The sequence below is a fragment of the Pleurodeles waltl genome, chromosome 1_2 (assembly GCF_031143425.1).
Source record: "Pleurodeles waltl isolate 20211129_DDA chromosome 1_2, aPleWal1.hap1.20221129, whole genome shotgun sequence".
In the NCBI taxonomy this organism is placed as follows: Eukaryota; Metazoa; Chordata; class Amphibia; order Caudata; family Salamandridae; genus Pleurodeles; species Pleurodeles waltl.
Genome location: NC_090437.1, coordinates 978754078 through 978771901, shown reverse-complemented (window position 1 = coordinate 978771901; position 17824 = coordinate 978754078). Strand labels below are relative to the sequence as shown.

The window sequence follows — 17824 nt, the reverse complement described above, 5'->3', positions numbered from 1 at the left end:
AATCAATTATTTCAGAGGATGTTCTATCTCCCTCCTGAAGGATTCTCTTCACCTCTGATCTTCTATCCTCTGGCACAAGATTTATTAGTGCTCCAATATCAGACCACATTTGTCGGTCGTACTGGCCCAATATGACAAGGGAATTAGCAGCAGGGCCTGGGATGGCGGACATTGATGAAAATTGTTTACCAATATTGTCTAGACACCTGAACCTTTTGATCCGGCAGGGCTAAGACAGGCATAGAATGATTTTCTAAAACGGCGCTGAGCTGCTTGAGGAATAACTGAGTCTGGCTTTGGGTGGCCCACTAAGCACGCAGCTGAATTCTCTGGTGTTTTGTATTTTTTGTCTATTCGTGGCAAGACGGCCACCAACATAGCTGGGTTTTGTATAATCATCGTGCTTTCTTCCCACATGTAGTCCGCTATGGGAATGGCATGCACTGACTTCCTTGCGGGCTTTTCAAAATCATATAGAAAGCAGTCCAACTGTTTGACAGACATTGGAAGTTGGAACCTCTTTGCAGCTCTCTCCACCAGGTTGTGGAATTCTCCTATTTCATCCAAAGGAGAACCCACTGGTTGGGGAGCCAGTGGAGATGGGTAGGAAATAGATAGTCATTCCATTCCTGGTGGTAGCAATCGTCAGGAATATCTCATGCCTCATCATCATCATCTGCTTTCAAATGATCTTCTCTAGGAGGCACTGCAATGTTAGATGCAGGAGTCAACCTGGGTGTTAAGGATGGCGGGATAGGCCTTGGAGTTCTTGGTGATGAATGTGGAGGTGGAACACTGAACTGCTCAGGTGATATTGGTCTTGCAGACTCCGGAAACCTCTTGATAAACCTGCAACATCCCCTGAAGGTCTTGCGATAATGATAGAGGCATATGTACCATACCTTCTTACTGCTGGAAATGCTCTCCATGATGTCTGGGTCTCTCTGAATATCGTGTTTGTGGCTGATAATAATCTTCGTAATATTGCTCTTCCTCCTCATCCTGACACTTCACATGGAGTTCTGAGGGGCTGTGGGCTGTTCTGAAAGGGCAATTATCATCCGCCTCTTCCACATCCGTAGGTGGCTTGGAGAGAGAGGAGATAGTTTTGCTGAGAGGAGTGTGCTCTGGGAGGAGGAAACTCTTTGCAACTTTTAATGTAGTCGACGGTGTCAGAGGACATCGTCGCCGAGCCCTTTGTCATCTTCAACGCTGACAATGTTATCTTCGTTAACGGGTCCACTGTGGAGGGGGTCGACGTCAACAGTTGTACTTGTGTCGTCGACATTGCTTTTGCTGATGATGCTTTTGTCAACGGAATGGAGGTCGATGATATTATGGAAGGTGTGTCAATAATGTTGTCATCAACGCTGTTGTTGACATCACTGTGGTGATTTTCCTCATTGTGATGATGGTGTTTGACAGTGAGGAGGTCGTCGTTGGGCTTTTCAAAGCGGCTCTTGGCTCTGTTGTTCACGGTTCAGAGGCGAACTTTGAAGGATGAACTCCAGACTTCACAGATGGAGTAGTAAGTTCAAGCCTGCTGGTTTCTGGGGAGATTTTGGCCCTCATTCCGACCCTGGCGGTCAAAGACCGCCAGGGCCGCGGGCAACGGAAGCACCGCCAATAGGCTGGCGGTGCTTCCCTGCCCATTCTGACCGCGGCGGTAAAGCTGCGGTCAGAAAACCGGGTCCGGCGGTTTCCTGCCGGATTTCCCCCGGCTGGGCGAATCCGCCATGGCGGTGCTGCAAGCAGCGCCGCCATGGGGATTCTGACCCCCTTCCCGCTACCCTGTTTCTGGCGGTTTTTACCGCCAGGAACAACAGGGCCCCAGCATGCTTTTCACTGTCTGAGTAGCAGACATTGAAAAGCGCGACGGGTGCAACTGCACCCGTCGCACACCTGCAACACCGCCGGCTCCATTCGGAGCCGGCTTCAATGTTGCAGGCCGCCTTCCGCTGGGCCGGCGGGCCACCGCTAACAATGTTAGCGCCCGCCGGCCCAGCGGGAAGGTCGGAATGGCCCCAGTGGTCTTCCGACCGCGGAGCAGCCATATGGCGGTTCCCGCCAGGCGGGCGGCGACCGCCGCCCGCCGGGGTCGGAATGACCCCCTTTGTCTTTTTTTTTCTTTTTATAACTGTCCTTGACAGAATCTTGGTGAGTCTTTTTCAAGGCCTTCCTGGATTCCTCTTAGGTTACCTGGTCATGCAACCTTTCTCTGTGAAGTGACATTTTGTGAGATGTCGACGAAGTGTCACTGTCCTCTTCAGAACAAGCAGATTTTTTAGATTTGGCTTTTTGACAGAAGGCGGCTCCCCTCCTTATCTTTTAAGGTTTTAGCCGAAAAAGTGCAACAGCTTTTAGAGTCTTTCATCTTATGCTGAGGGTAGAGGGCGTAAATACAGTTCTTCAGAGTGAAGCCCTTTTCTCTTACATGTACCACAGGCTCTACAGAGCTCTAGACATGGTAGCTGTAGTAGGTAAGTTTTACAATACCACTTTGACAATAACTGAGCATAACTCAGGGAGACTCTCTTCAGATGACGTGTGTTAGAAAATCTAAAGGATGCAGCCTCTGTTCTAGAGGGGGGTGTTACGCATGTCAATCTATGAAAGTTCCAACACCGGAGAAATTAAGGTTATGGAGAAGTTAGACTGATTACTGTAGACAGTAGGGATGAGCAATATAATATGCTTTGGGATTTTCTAATATTCAAGGCTATTATGGCTGCTGAGGACACAGTACAATGTTCATTATTCTAACACACAAGATTTGTGTGCCGCTTATCCATAACACACAATCAATCATTATAAATACTAAGCGCTGTGTGCATCTACTACTTTCTTTTCAAGGATCAGGGTAAGGGTCCAAGCAATTACAAATAACCCTGTAACCCTGTAGACGAGAGCTGCTCTGGTTGTCTGACTTGTTGCGGTTCTTTTCTCTGAAAGGGTTACAATAAGCAAATTCCCCTTGGGGCTAAGGAAATCCTTCTGGATGTGCCTCTCGATTCAGGGTTTGGGGTGCAATTCACAACACGGCAAGAAGAGATATGTGAATAGTATGTTAAGCCAGCACATTGGATAACATCCTTCTTTTAGTATGTGTCTATACACTAGACCACAGATGGTGAGTGCATAAGACTTTCAGAAAGTTGTGCACAGTGCACAATTTAACACTGAATAAATCATGAACGAAACACATTTTGCAACAGACATACATGTCTTGATATCCTTGAAGACGCCAACATGTGAACATAGTTTTGATACTTTTTCGTATCTATAGACTTGCGCCAGATTGTCAAATTGTTGTTTTGTTAGAGCATTGTATTTAGGAAATTAGGAGGCTAAGAGTATGGTTAACAGGGTACTCTGCCAAACTGATGGTCCGTCTGCTCTATTTAGTTAGGCGGACCATAATATTTCTGTACGTTCAGTCGGTGAAAACCTTAAACAAATGGCCCGACGGAGTTCAAGCCGTCGGTCCAAGTACAACAAACCATCTGCCCTGTTTAGAGCGGTCAATCCCAAATACTTTTCTTGTTCTAAATCACCAGGAAAAACCTTTAAGAATTCAACTCAAACAAAACATAGATCACTTCAGAAGGATTATTTTACTTACCCCGTAAGCATCTGTTTGTGGCCTATAGCGCTGTAGATTCACATGCTCTACGATACTCCTGCCATCTAGTGTTGGGACCGGAGTGGTGCAACTCGTTTTTTCTTTGAAGTAATGTTCCTAGTCACACGATCAAGTGACTTCTCCTCTCTGTGATATTGCGCATGGGCATCAACTCCTTTGTTGGATTGTTTTCCCACAGACAGGTGAGAAAGGAGTGAAGGGCAGGAAAGTGTAGGGAAAAAGATGTCCATGCAATGTATAAATACATATGTACAATTATATACAAGTATAATGTAACTGCAATGGCCACAGACATCCGCGGAGAAGGGAGGGCTTATGTGAATCTACAGCACTGCATGCCAGGAACAGATGTCTGCAGTGTAAGTAACATAATCCATTCAGTGGGATGTGTGGCTGTAGATAAGCATGCTCTGCATAGACTGTAAAGCAGACCCTTTACAAAGCGGTGGCTAGCCTGTAGGAGTTGCAGTTGACTGAAAAAGTGTACGTAGCACTGCCTGACTTACGTTAGCTTGCTGGCATGCTAGGACATCCACACTAGTGTTTTGTGAATGTGTGTTGTGTAGACCAAGTAACTGCCTTATAGATGTCAGCTATGGGAATGTTACCAAGGAAAGCCATAGTAGCACCGTTTTTTCTAGTAGAGTGAGCTCTGGGAGAAACGGGCAAAGGTCTCTTGGCCTTAACATAGCAAGTCTGTATGCATATCCCTCTGGTTATGCCTGACTTGGATATGGGGTTGCCTTTGTGTGGTGGAAAAAAACCCACAAAGAATTGCTTAGTTTTTCTAAAGTCTTTAGCTCTGTCAATGTAAAACATGAGAGCTCTTTTAACGTTTAGTGTGTGAAGGGCTCTTTCTGCAACAGAGTCAGGTTGTGGGAAGAAGACTGTAGGAAAGTATAATCTTTCTAACATGCTTACCCCCACTTTTTGCCCGTCAGTGTGTTTAGACTGTAGTTCACTGGGATCCTGCTAACCAGGACCCCAGTGACAGTGCTCTTGCCCTTAAATTTGCCCTTTACACCCACAACTGACATACTGGTGCACCTATGTAAGTCCCTAGTATATGGTTCTTAGGTACCCAGAGCATTGGGATGCCAGGGGTCCGCAAGGCCGTGCAGCATCTATTATGCCACCCATGGGAGCCCATGCAAATTGTGACCATGCAGACTTGCAGCCTGTGTGAAATGGTGTATGCACCCTTTCACCACCAAACCTAACCACTACACTAAAAACATTGTAAGTCACCTCTCTGGTAGGCCCTTCCGCCCAAGGGCAGGGTGCATGTCGGTGCCCCTACAGACCCCAGGCCAATTCCTGGACTCTGTAGGTGTGGACAGCCATCTTAAGGTATGTAGTGAACACTGGTCAATCTGAGTAGTCCAACAGTATAATGGCTTCTCCAAATCTAGGCATGTTTGGTTTCAAACATGTTGGGATCATGCAACTACACTGATTATTAGTTGTACCATACAATGTACTCTGTGGGTTCCTTAGAGAATCCCCCAGTTCTGCCTGTGCAGTCTTACAGGGTCTAGCTGCCAGCCCACACTGATTCAGACACCAGACACTGTTCTGCCCTCCTGCTGGTCAGCCAGGCTCAGGCCGGAGAGGCAGAACAAAGGATTTCCTGCAAAGAAGAGATGTAACCACCTCACCCTGTGTATTAGGTTTTTAAGGGGTGGGGTGGCCTCTGAGTGTCACCAGACTGCTTTGAAGAGCACATTTACTGCCCTTCTTGCATAATACGGTTTGCCCCAGTTCAGGAACCCCCAGTTCCCACGAAACTACACAACGGACAGGGGAGTGAAACCCCCCCCCCCGTCCAGCTCCTCCCCTAGGGAGATGCACAGAGTTCTGCCAGGTGGCCACTTGATTCTACCATCTTGGAAATAAGATGTGCAGGAACCCCTAGTTAGGTCAGGTAGATGACGTCCGTGACCACTTTAGCTGGGTGGGAGAGTGACCAACCTCATTTTAGGGTTAGTTAAGGGCTCCCCCTTGTGGGTGGGTCCTCAGATTGGTCAAGCAAGACTCTACAAGGAACTCTCTGCAAGACATCTTCTGCCTCTGGCCTCTGGAACGCTGCTGGTCTACGTTGCAACCAAACAACTCTGCCTCTGGTGGGAAGGCTCCTATTGCAACATTGTTTCTCCGGAGCCTGCAAGAATTCTGCAACATCCAAGGCTGTGCATCCTCCAGGGTCACAAGGACTCTGTTTGCACCAGGAAGCACAAAGGAATCTCCCTTGGAGTGGAGTCATCACACCCCTGCAACCACAGGCACCTCAAGACAACGTTGACTGGCTGGTGGGGGTTTGCTGTCTATGAACATCCGAAGATCCTGCAGCACAGGTCCTGCTCGTCTTCTAACCAACTTGGGAGACTGTAGACCCCTGATCCTGCCACTGGACTGGAACTCCTGTGCACCACAACTGTTGCACTTGCCTAGGCTTGTTGACTCTTCCTCCATGAGATCTTCAGGCTCCAAGATGCCCAGGCCTCCAGCACTCAGAAAACCAAAGATCAGCCCCTTTCCTGCAATTCCTGCAACGTGGGACTTCTATCTTCTTGGGCTTGTAAGGCCTCCTTGTGACTCCCTGTGCCCAATGCCTGTGGGTCAATTATGGGGCTCCATCAACTTATGTTGGCCTTCCTGTGTGCTGAGGGCCAGCTCTGACTCCCCCTTCTGGGTAGAGTCTCCTGGACCTTGCTGGTCCCCAAAACTCTGCAAACTCTTCTACAGCTCCTGCTTGCATTTGCCAGTGCTTGTTGGTGCCTGGGCTGGTCATTAACCCTCCTGCAATCCGGCGACCGGCAAGGGACAGCTCGTAAGTGACTCCTGGGATCTTCTGCACCTCCTACACCCCGCACTGGACTTCTTCCTCCACTGACTTGCAGGAACTTTACCTTTAGGAGGGTGGGCATCGCCATCTGTACCACCTGGGCACCTCCAAGGGTGCTGTACTCTGTCCCCTTCGTTTGCAAGTCCTCCATGGCTAGAATCTATCCCTGGGTTTCACCGGCCTGGTGCACAGGTTGTGACGGCAGCCGGACAATCAGAGGCATCCACAGACTTCAGAGAGAGTCCCTTCTCCCCTCTGCATCTTTGGTCCCTTGTGTAGGTACTTCCCGTCTTCTGGGTATCCCGGGGTAGGGGCACTCTCCATTCAGCCTCTTGTTTGCTGATTTCTTCTGGGTCCACTGTGAAGGGTCCCAAATTCCACAAACTCTAGTACTATCTGTGTTAGGCTATGGGACAAGTGGGTGGGTAACTACTTTACTCCTGGTTGCTGGGGTCACTTACTGTACTTACCTCTGGTGTTCTTAACTGCCCCTAGCCAACTACCACACTTACCTTGGTCGAGGTCACTGTTTCACATCCCACTTTTTTAGTATATGGTTTGGCCTCCCTATAGGGCCCTGTGTCTTTTTATGCTATTTCTGCTGATTATTTTGTGTATATATTGTGTGTATATATCTCCAAAGGGAGATATACCAATGCTAGCTTAGTAGTAGTGCTATAATAAAGTATCCATTATTTTTGTAACACTTGTGTGGTTCTTTCTTGTGAGTGAGTTACTGTCTGACTACTGTGATATTGCAAGTGCTCTACACTCCTCCTGGATAAGCTTTAGCTGCTCGCCTCAGCTATGCCTAGAGAGCTTTTGCTATCGGGACATCTATTCACTATCACTAAGGGTTGCCTGGACTCAGAATAGAGTGCCACACCACAGGTGTGCACCATAAACTGACCCAGCCTCCTACAAAGACTGGTAGTTCAATGGATTGGTTTATGTGAAACTGAGAATCATGGATCTGGAAGAAAGACTCTTCCAAGGTTAATGCCTGGAGCTTACTGACACGCCTGAGGGAAGTGATGGCAACTAAGAAAGCCACTTTCCAGGAAAGGAACTGAAGTGGACATGAATGGAATGGTTCAAAATGGGTGACCCATGAGTCTGGTGAGCACCATGTTAAGGTTCCATGATGGTGAAGGTGGTACACTGGGTGGAATTACCTGTTAAGGCCTTCCATGAATGCCTTAACCACTAGGATTCTGAACAAGGAAACACGTTGTCTGTTCTGTAGATATGAACCCATAGCTGCAAGATGTAGCCAAATGGAAGTGTAGGCTAGATTTGATTATTGTAAATCAAGCCAATAACAAACAACATCTTGAACTGTAGCTTTTATGGGATCAATATGTTTGGTTTGGCAGTAGCATGCAAAATGTTTCCATTCTGCAGCATAAAAAGGCTCTAGTAGTTGGGTCTACGAGCTTCCATGAGAATGTCTATACATTCTGCAGGCAAGCCTAGGAAGCCAAAATCTATGACGTCAGGAGCCATATCGCAAGGTTGAGTGAATTGGGGTCTGGATGTTTGATTTGTCCGTGTTGAGTGAGAAGGTCTGGCCTGTTGGGGAGCTCCTTGTGGGGAACTTCTGAGAGATCCAGGAGTGTAGTGAACCAAGGTTGACATTCCCAAGTGGGAGCCACAAGGATCATGGTGAGAGATGTTTGCCTGATCTGCTGAACCAGAAATGAAATTAGAGGGAGAGGTGGAAAAGCATAGGCAAGTATCCCTGACTAATTCATCCATAAAGCATTGCCCATGGAAAGAGGTTGTGGAAACCTGGAGGCGAAGCTTGGGCATTTTGCGTTTTCTTCTGTGGCGAAAGTGTGTATGTGAGGGATTCCCCACTTTGCAACGTATGACTGAAGGACTTGTGGGTGGAGTTCCCACTCGTGGACTTGTTGGTGCATCTTGCTGAGCAGGTCTGCAAGGTCGTTGTCTGTTCTGGGCAGATACTCCGCCACTAGGTGAATGTGGTGGTGAAGGGCCCACTTCCATATGGTCTGAGAGAGTTGTGAGAGCTGAGAAGGCTGTGTCCCCCCTTTTTATGTAAGTAAACGTGTTGTTGGTAGGGAATAAGACACCCTTGTGAGACAGGTGAGGAAGGAAGGCTTTGGGTGCTAGGAATACCGCCTGAAGCTCCAGGTAGTTGATGTGTAGGGACTTGTGATTGGCATCTCACAGGACCTGGGCTATCAGATCTTGAAGGTAATCATCCCAACCCGAATGTGATGCATCTGTGGTCAGTGTGACCAGACGCACAGGATCTAGAAAAGGCCACCCTTTGAAAGGTTTGTTGGAGCTCCACCATTGCAATGTGCGGTGAGTGTGGTGGTCTAACAACACTAGATCATCAAGGTGATCCTGTGACAGACCACTGGCGAGATGAATATTGCTGTAAGTGCAAGACACCATCATCCTCAATAGATGCATAATGTTCCTAACTGCATAGGAATGTTTTTCTTGGAACTGGGGAAGAAAGAATTGGAAATTCTGATTGTAAGCGGAGTTCGGATACGCCAAACTAAACTCTGCGTTGAGAACAGCCGCCAAGTAAGGTTGAACCTGTAGGGACTGAAGTTGGGATATGGGACTGTTGAGAGTGAAACCCAGACTGTGAAAGAGATCCACTGTCAACTGGGTATGGTGTTGGTACTATTGTAACATGGTGGCTTTTATGAGCCAGTCGTTCAGATAGGGAAAGGCGTGAATGTTCTGCTTTCTTAGATGTGCTGTGACCACTGCTAATAACGTGGGAGCAGTAATAACTCTGAAGGGAAGGCTCTTGAACTGGTAATGTTTGCCTACAATGACGAACCTTAAGTACTTTTGGTGTGCAGGTGAATTGATATGTCCAAATAGGCGTCCTTTTGGATCTAAAGCTGTCATAAAGTTGCCTTGTTATAAAAGAGGAATTATATCCTGAAGGGTGACCATGTGGAAGTGCTCTGAAAGGATGTACTGGTTGAGGGGTCGGAGGTCCAGTCTGGGACTGAGTGAGCCGTCCTTTCTGAGAATCAGGAAATATAGGGAATATACCCTGAACCCTGATGTTCTGGCAGAACGGGCTGTATGGCTCCTTTGAGAAGGAGAGCCTGGACTTCTTGCTTGAGGAGGGTTAGGTGTCCTTAGATAGTCTGTGAGTGCAAGCAGGAATATTGGGAGCAGTGTTGATAAGCTACTGACAATAACCATGTTGGGTAACAGCGAGGACCCACTGGTCTGTGGTAATGGTGTCCCAGATGGAATAAAACTGTTGAAGTCTTCCACCAACAGGTGTTAGGTGATCAAGGAGAAGGTAGAGGTAGTCACTGCTTGGCTTTATGGGGAGATCCCCGTGAGGAACCTCAGTAAAAACCTCTTGTGAGACTGTCGGGGGTGTGATGTTGACGACTCTGGGACAGACAACGTATATGAGCCTCTAAAGCCAGGGCGGCAGAAGGAACCCCTTTGCGGAGCAGTCTCTAGGGCACACATGGCCATGGCAGTGTCAGTGTCCTTTTTTAGCTTGTTCAATGTGGTGCCAACTTGTGGCCCAACGGGATGTTCTTTATCAAAGTGCATATTAAGTACTGCCTGGTGGACTTCAGGTTTGAAACCAGAGCAATGCAGCCAAACGTGGCAACTGAGGAGGATACTGGTGTTGATGCTACAAGTGGCTGTATCTGCAGCATCAAGGGCACATATAATAGAATTATTAGAGATGGTCTGGCCCTCTGAGACGATCTGCTGACCCCCTTTTCTGATGCTCCTCTGGAAGAAACTGCAAGAGTTCTTCTATTTCATTCCAGAGGGCCAGATCGCACTGGGCCAAAAGGGCCTGGGAGTTGGCTATCCGCCAATGGTTTGCAGCTTGGACGCTACCCTTTTACCGCCGGCATCAATTTGTTTGCTCTCCTTCTCAAGGGGAGAAGAGTCCCCAATGGCTTCACTATTAGCTAGTTTATGGGCTGTTGTAGCCACAATGGAATCAGGTCTGCCCTGATGTACAATGGATCAAAGGGGGCCGCTTTGTATTTTCTGTCCACCCACGGTGTAATGAGGCGGGGGCAGCCAGGTTCTTAAAAACTATCAGCAAGGCGAAGCATGCTAGGAAGCATGGGGAGGTAAATGAGTTTATTTGGGGTGGCCGCTAGTGTGTCAAATAAGAAATCCTCTTCAACAGGATCCTAGTGCAGCTCTCCATTAAGAAAAGCAGCTGCGCTGGCGACTACTTGCTGGTAGGAAGCAGTGTCCTTTGGTGGTGAGGGGCATGCAGGGTAGAAGCCAGGATTATTTGACAGGATGGGATCCAGGTCATATGAATCCAAAAGATCAGTGTCATCTGGAGGACCACCTAAAACCTCAGTGTAGGAGTAGGGGGAACCTGTGGAGCATAATCCCCTGGTATGGGTAAGGTGGGGGAATCTGGAGGGAAAGGAGGGGTGGTGGTGAGGATGGAGGTTGAGGAGGAGGTGGAGGAAGAGGAGGTGTTGGAGAATGCCTGTGAAGAGGGCTAGTAGCCTTGTCCTTTGTATGTTTCTTGGAAGCAACAGCAATGTCCAGAGCCTCCTGAAATGAACATTTCTGCTTGGGGAGCACAGGGGAGGAAGAAGTGGCAATAATCAGACCTGTGCCCTCCTGCATCTGGAGCAGGATCTGCCGAACGTCCATTTTCTCCAGTAAGGCTCAATTGGAGATGGGCATGTGGAAGACTGACCCGAATCTCTGCTCTCAGACGGTTTCAGCTCAGAGGCTTTTGAAGCCGAGGTCTTTGGCTTTGGGAGCTTGGTTGGTACTAAAGAAGAGGCTTACGGCTGTCTGATCGGTACCGAGGTTCGGATCGGTACCAAAACGATCTCTCGGTCCGAATCTGTAGAGGTTCGATGCCCCCATGGTGATTTTGGCCTTCGATGCCACTTTCGGCACCAAGCAAGCAGGCGGGGCAGCATAAGTAGATTTACAGTTTCGACCATGGCCGGTTGGCAGTGGTAGACCAGAAACCTCAAGGACAGGTTAGAATGTCTTTTTGGAGACCTTATGTGGGACAGAATGTGCCACAGTACTCCCGCACCGAGCAAAGGTCACACTTGTGGCTATGTCAAATTCGACATCCAACTCAGAACTGTTCTGGATGTAAAGAGCCTCCTCTTCCTGCTAAGGCTCCTCTTGCGCATGCTTCTCACCAAAGATGTCCGGGATGTCGTCCAGCAAAGCGTCTTTTTCGAGCGGAACGATTTGCAAGCGTCACAATCAGCCTCATGATGGTTGGCAGAGAGGCAAAAGTTGCACATAAGGTGATGGTCAGTTGCAGGAACTTGGTGTGACACAGATGACAGAAATGGAATGGAGTCTGTTCTGAAAGGGAAAGATTCCTGTTGGTGCCAGAGCCACTTGGAAGTCAGACCAGAGTGGGCGCTGGGGCACAGAAGGGCAGTCCGATGGAACAAGAACTGATGAGAGCCCTAAGATGGAAGAGGATCAAACAAAACAATACCATCAATAAAGGAAAGAAAGAGATTGGAAAGTTCCGAACCAAAGCGAGTTGATTGAAGGAGTGGACACACACACACCCACCCAAAACGACAGCGGAGAGAAAATTTAACAAAGGAGTTGATGCTAATGTGCAACATCACCGAGAAGAGGAATCACTATTTCTTGTGACTTGGAACACTTCTTCAAAGAAATAAAACTTGCACCACCCTGGACCCAGACTAGATGGCAGGAGTATGCAGAGCATGTGTACCTACTGCCAAACATGCATCAAACAGAGCATTTTAGAACAAAGCCCAACAAACATCAACACATTTTGAAACATGGTGTAAAGTGGAAAGTCCCAGGCGGAATGTCACTATCTCATTATTTCATACTGACTGACCAAGTATGTTAACACGTGCAGCGGACTTATCTCGCAAGTCTACTGACAAATTCTCTACCTGACTTTGTGTGCTGCTCACCAACAGAGTGGTAGACTCTATTGTATGATAAGAGTCAATTTAAGTAGCAGTCCTTTTAACATAGGTAAAAATGATTGCCAAAACCATTGTACAACAAGTAAAGGTTGGAGCCAGGTGATTTTTTGTGCTAATGGGGTGCAGGCACTCTTACTATATACTTGCAGGGAGACTACCTAGCAGTTCTACTTGTGTAAGTCCCCATGGGGTGTCATGAGGTTCTATTACCATGATTTTATGTAATGTGCATGAGTGCTGCTCAGGTACATGGGAGGTCGGGTTCACATGGGTGTATGTAGCCCCTATCATTGTAGGCTGCAGCATATGTTTATTTATCTTGAGAGATTACGTCTTCATTTTCTCTGCATCGTCCTCTACATTGCTCTCATTTTCCCCGCAGATAAACCACTTTAAAGTCACAGTCATGTGCCTGGATGGAAATCACATCTGCTTGAATGGAGCAAGGAGATTATTTTTTGTTGCCTGCTCTGCACCAGGTCAGCTTGCAGTGTGGGAGGGACAACACTTGATAAAAAATTGTGGTCAATAGCTTGGCCAAGGTCGCACGTTTAAACCAACAGATGGGCTGCCCGCCAATCCTATACTGCCAGAGGAGCCAGGAGCCACTATACTGAATATACACTGACAGTTTTCATGTATGCAGTGCTCATCTTTTACTTGGAAGAACTCTGCACGGGAAGGCTTCAACTGGAGACTGAAACCTTAGCTCTCTGCCCTCAAGCCACAGGGAAAGCACACCATAAATGAGAAGAAGTCCTGCATTCTGGGAACCCAACAAAGTGACAGACTGCCTGGCTCATAGTGAATTTCTCTTTTACTGGACCAGAACCGAGTGCAGCAACTAGTGTACTGCTGCGAGTACAACTGAAGAGCTAGGAGTGCTGGGAATATAGGACTTCCAAGCCAGACCTACGATCTTACCGAAGAGTCCCTGTGATCAACCACCACCCCTTCTGTAGCAGCTGTGTATACCCAAGAGCCTCTGCAAGTTACCACAACCCTATTCATGAGGACCCTAGTGCTTCTGCATTCTTCTTTGCACCCAAGAGCTGTGTGGCACAGATACTGTAGCTGCACCTGTGGCTTCATCTGCAGTTACGCTAACTGGAGGCATGAGCATCCATGTGCATTAGCTTTGATGCTGTAGCACCACCTCTTGCTTAACGCCCTGACAACAGCCGCACTGACTGGCATAAAGGTTTGTGTGCCTACGATGCTCCCTAGTTCAAGTCTGGCACTTTAAAAACTGCAAGTGCTGAAACGTGGTTGCTGGCACAGACAATGGTAAGGCAATGAAACAGCACTGCACTTTGAATTTGGGCTAAACCCTTTGCAACTGTGTCCCTGCTTCTATGGCTCATTGGTCTAATAAGACACACACTTACTAACAGAGTAACTACGACTGTTATCAGAACAGGTGTGCCTCAGCCCCCAGCAACCGCTGCAAATCCTTTTACATGAGAAGGATAATAAACAGAGTTTATTTTCCTTTCAATGTAAAATCCTTTCCATGCCGCCCCTTTCATGTAAAGGGGGCGGAGCGTTGGGGGTGACAAGCTGAAGGGAGTCAGAGTGCATGTGTGTATGGCCGGCCGTCTCAGTTGCTGGGCTGGAGAGAGCCTGCTCAGGCTGCCTGCAGCAGCGACGGGAGAGGAGCGCGGTGCGGGAGCAAAGTAGGTAAGTTTTTTTTAAATAATTTTTTCCTGTGCCCTCCGCGCCCCCTTTCCCCCGCACCTTCCTGCCCCACCCATCCACGCAAGGCACTCCTGTATCAGAAATGTGAGTCAAAGAATAAGGCTGTCTGAACTTTCTCAGTGTATTTCCTGAACTGGAAATCACGTCCTATTTATTTTACTCAAAGAATACCACTCCTTGAAAATTCTATTTATTGTGAGTGATACGCTTGCAGGACTATGCGTTCTATCCCACACCACACTCTAAGAGTAAATCTAACTTTAAACACTGCTACCACGAGACACTCAAAGCACAAACATGAGGTACATGGCAATTAAAGAATGACTAATATCTCTTGATTCCCACAGTCAGTGGCGAACTGACCTGGCATGTTTCAAGACTACTTTCATATAACTTTGTAACCACTATGTATAGGAAAGTATTCAAAATGTGATTACTTCTATCTATGTACTGGCCACACTCTAGGAAAACATAATATGGTGCCCTACCTAAAAGTGTTTCTCGCATACGATTCTGCTTATGTAATGACTTGCTCCGATTCTTATGAGATGAAACTGTCTTTTTATCAGTGGTTGATACCTTGTGATGTTAATTTTTTTTTTAAATGATTATAAAAAAGTGTTTCTCGGATAAACAGATTTACAGAAATCCTAATGATTGATTTATAATTAATGCTTACTTCTCTATCTCTTCAAAACACATATGTATTTTTATTTACTTTGTCCAGTTATCCACTGTTCGTTAAATCAAATCAAATCAAATCATAAACATTTATAAAGCGCGCTACTCACCCGTGCGGGTCTCAAGGCGCTAGGGGGATGGGGTTACTGCTGCTTGAAGAGCCAGGTCTTGAGTTGCCTCCGGAATGCGGAGTGGTCCTGAGGTTGGTGGGGAGGGAATTCCATGTCTTGGCCGCCAGGTAGGAGAAGGACCTCCCACCCGCCGTGGTGCGGCGGATGCGAGCGACGGCGGCGAGAGTGAGGTTGGCGGAGCGAAGTTGACGGGTGGGTGTGTAGAAACTGAGGCGGCGGTTGAGGTATTCGGGTCCCTTGTTGTGGAGGGCTTTGTGTGCGTGGGTGAGGAGTCGGAAGGTGATCCTTTTGTTGACGGGAAGTCAGTGCAGGTGTCTCAGGTGGGCGGAGATGTGGCTGTTGCGGGGTATGTCGAGGATGAGGCGGGCGGAGGCGTTTTGAATTCGTTGCAGACGTTTCTGGAGTTTAGCGGTGGTTCCTGCGTATAGGGTGTTGCCATAGTCCAGGCGGCTCGTGACGAGGGCGTGGGTCACGGTCTTTCTGGTGTCGGCGGGGATCCAACGGAAGATCTTTCGGAGCATGCGGAGGGTGAGGAAGCAGGAGGATGATACGGCGTTGACTTGTTTGGTCATGGTGAGAAGTGGGTCCAGGATGAAGCAGAGGTTGCGTGCGTGGTCTGAGGGGGTTGGTGCGGTGCCAAGGGCTGTGGGCCACCAGGAGTCGTCCCAGGCGGTCGGGGTGTTTCCGAGGATGAGGACTTCCGTTTTGTCTGAGTTCAGTTTCAGACGGCTGAGTTTCACAAAGTGGGGGATCGCAGAACAATTCGGCTTCTTTAGTTACTTCAGTGTGGGACTTCTCTGATACAATCAGATAAGGAAAAGGGTGGCATAGGCACTGAATTACCCAACTAGATTTGGTAATTAGGAACCAAGTACAAATACTTAGGTACAAGAGAAAATCGGTATTCTTGCTAACAGATTGTGTCACTCAATATTTAAAAATCCTTTAATAGGATTTCCATAATCACATCTAAAACACGTTTTAGCCCTTCTCATGAATGCTCTATGTAGCTATACAACAGCTGCACTTTTTTTAATTACTCGAATTTTAGGATCTTGTTTTTGTTTCAGTTCTCCTGCTGCAGGCGTGACAATGACACATTACTAATGTGTTATTAATGATGGACACATTAATTCATAAGCCTTCCTACTGGTGAATACATTAATTTTCTGCTTACTGATTTTGCACCTTTCCATTGTGCTATTTTCATGCACAAAAACTTACCGGTTGGTTATTGCCAGTGATGACTAAATCCTCATTGCGTCTCCCTCCAACTGTGCTTTTATATAATGGATGGATCACTCCCATGTCAGAAACTTGTTTAAACCGCAGAAGCCCACTATCATGAAATTCCATGCTTTCACAGCCATTGGGACCAATACGTATAACAACCCATATCACAACCGTGATCTAAAAGAAAAACAAAGAGACCTCAGAATATGACAAAAAAACAAACCACAGTATACAAAAAGTCCAGAAACACAACAAAACCAGGTTTGACTATGGCGAACAGTATGACCCCGCAGCTCATGGAAAATCGAATATTTCATGCTTATATTTAAGATGTGTTAAGTGTATATTGGGCAGGCTCTGTTGATTAGTTGTGGTATTGTGCTCTGTATCACGTTGAAACCAAATATGAATTGGATGAATTGACTGAGCTAGGAGTGGAGACAGAGTAAAGAACGAGTTACTTACCTTCGGTAACGACTTTTCTGGTGGATACATTAGCTACCTGTGGATTCCTCACCTGATGAATACTCCCATGGCGCCAGCATTTGACGGAAATCTTCTTACTAGTCTCTGCACGTCGACGAGGACGTCACTCTAGCCCACGCGACGCCGTCTGACGTCATACAGGCAATAAGAAGTCCTCGCCGACGTGCCGATGACAGTACCAACATTTTTTACGTGCATGAGAATAATAATAATAACCCAATGCAATGAAAGAGCAAAGCAACATCTCTTAATATTGTAAATCACACAACATTGCAATAAAATAGCTGTAGATTTAATATAACCTTTTTCTTTTTTTTTTTTTTTTTTTTTTTTTTTTAACAAATAAATATATTTATACATACGAATCATGTATATACCCAATATATATATAGATTTATATATAAATATACACATATATACAAATATCATACATGCAAAATGTATTGCAACTTTGAAGACCAAAAGGAGCACACTCAAGGATTGCTTGGAGAGACCAAAAAGGCAACGGGGAGGCGGGTGGGACCGTGAGGAATCCACAGGTAGCTAATGTATCCACCAGAAAAGTCGTTACCGAAGGTAAGTAACTCGTTCTTCTGATGGATACAACTACCTGTGGATTCCTCACCTGATGAATAGAGTCCCAAAGCAGTACCACGCCCGGCGGTGGGTGCCTAAATGGTCAAACCAAGAAATCCTGCAGCACTGACCGTGCAAAATGACCGTCCCTTCTGACCTCAGAGTCCAAACAGTAATGTTTCACAAAAGTGTGAAGGGACGACCAAATTGCGGCCTTGCAGATGTCAACCACAGGAACACCCCTGGCCAAGGCCGAAGAGGCCGACTTAGCTCTGGTGGAGTGAGCTCTAATGCCCTCAGGCGGATCCTTCTTTGCCAAAGAGTAACAGATTTTAATGCAAAGAACAACCCACCTGGAGAGTGTTCTCTTGTGGACTGCCTTTCCTCTCCTCTTGCCCACGTATCCGACAAACAGCTGATCCTCCAGCCTGATATCCTTCATTCTGTCGATATAGAAGCTCAACGCCCTTTTTGGGTCCAGGCGATGTAGTCTTTCTTCCTCCTTTGAAGGATGAGGCGGAGGATAAAACGTGGACAAAGTGATTGTCTGAGCCAAATGGAAGGGTGA

The 17824-nt window shown here is 47.1% G+C and overlaps 1 protein-coding gene across 2 annotated transcripts in view; it reads right to left on the bottom strand.

Moving 5' to 3' along the window:
* SGCB (sarcoglycan beta) overlaps positions 1-17824 on the bottom strand; it is a 210123-nt gene that overhangs the window by 122848 nt on the left and 69451 nt on the right. For both annotated transcript variants that reach the window (XM_069201429.1, XM_069201438.1), the window contains exon 3: positions 16186-16371. In XM_069201429.1, the coding sequence (XP_069057530.1) occupies positions 16186-16371 (186 nt within the window). The remainder of the gene's footprint in view (positions 1-16185; positions 16372-17824) is intronic.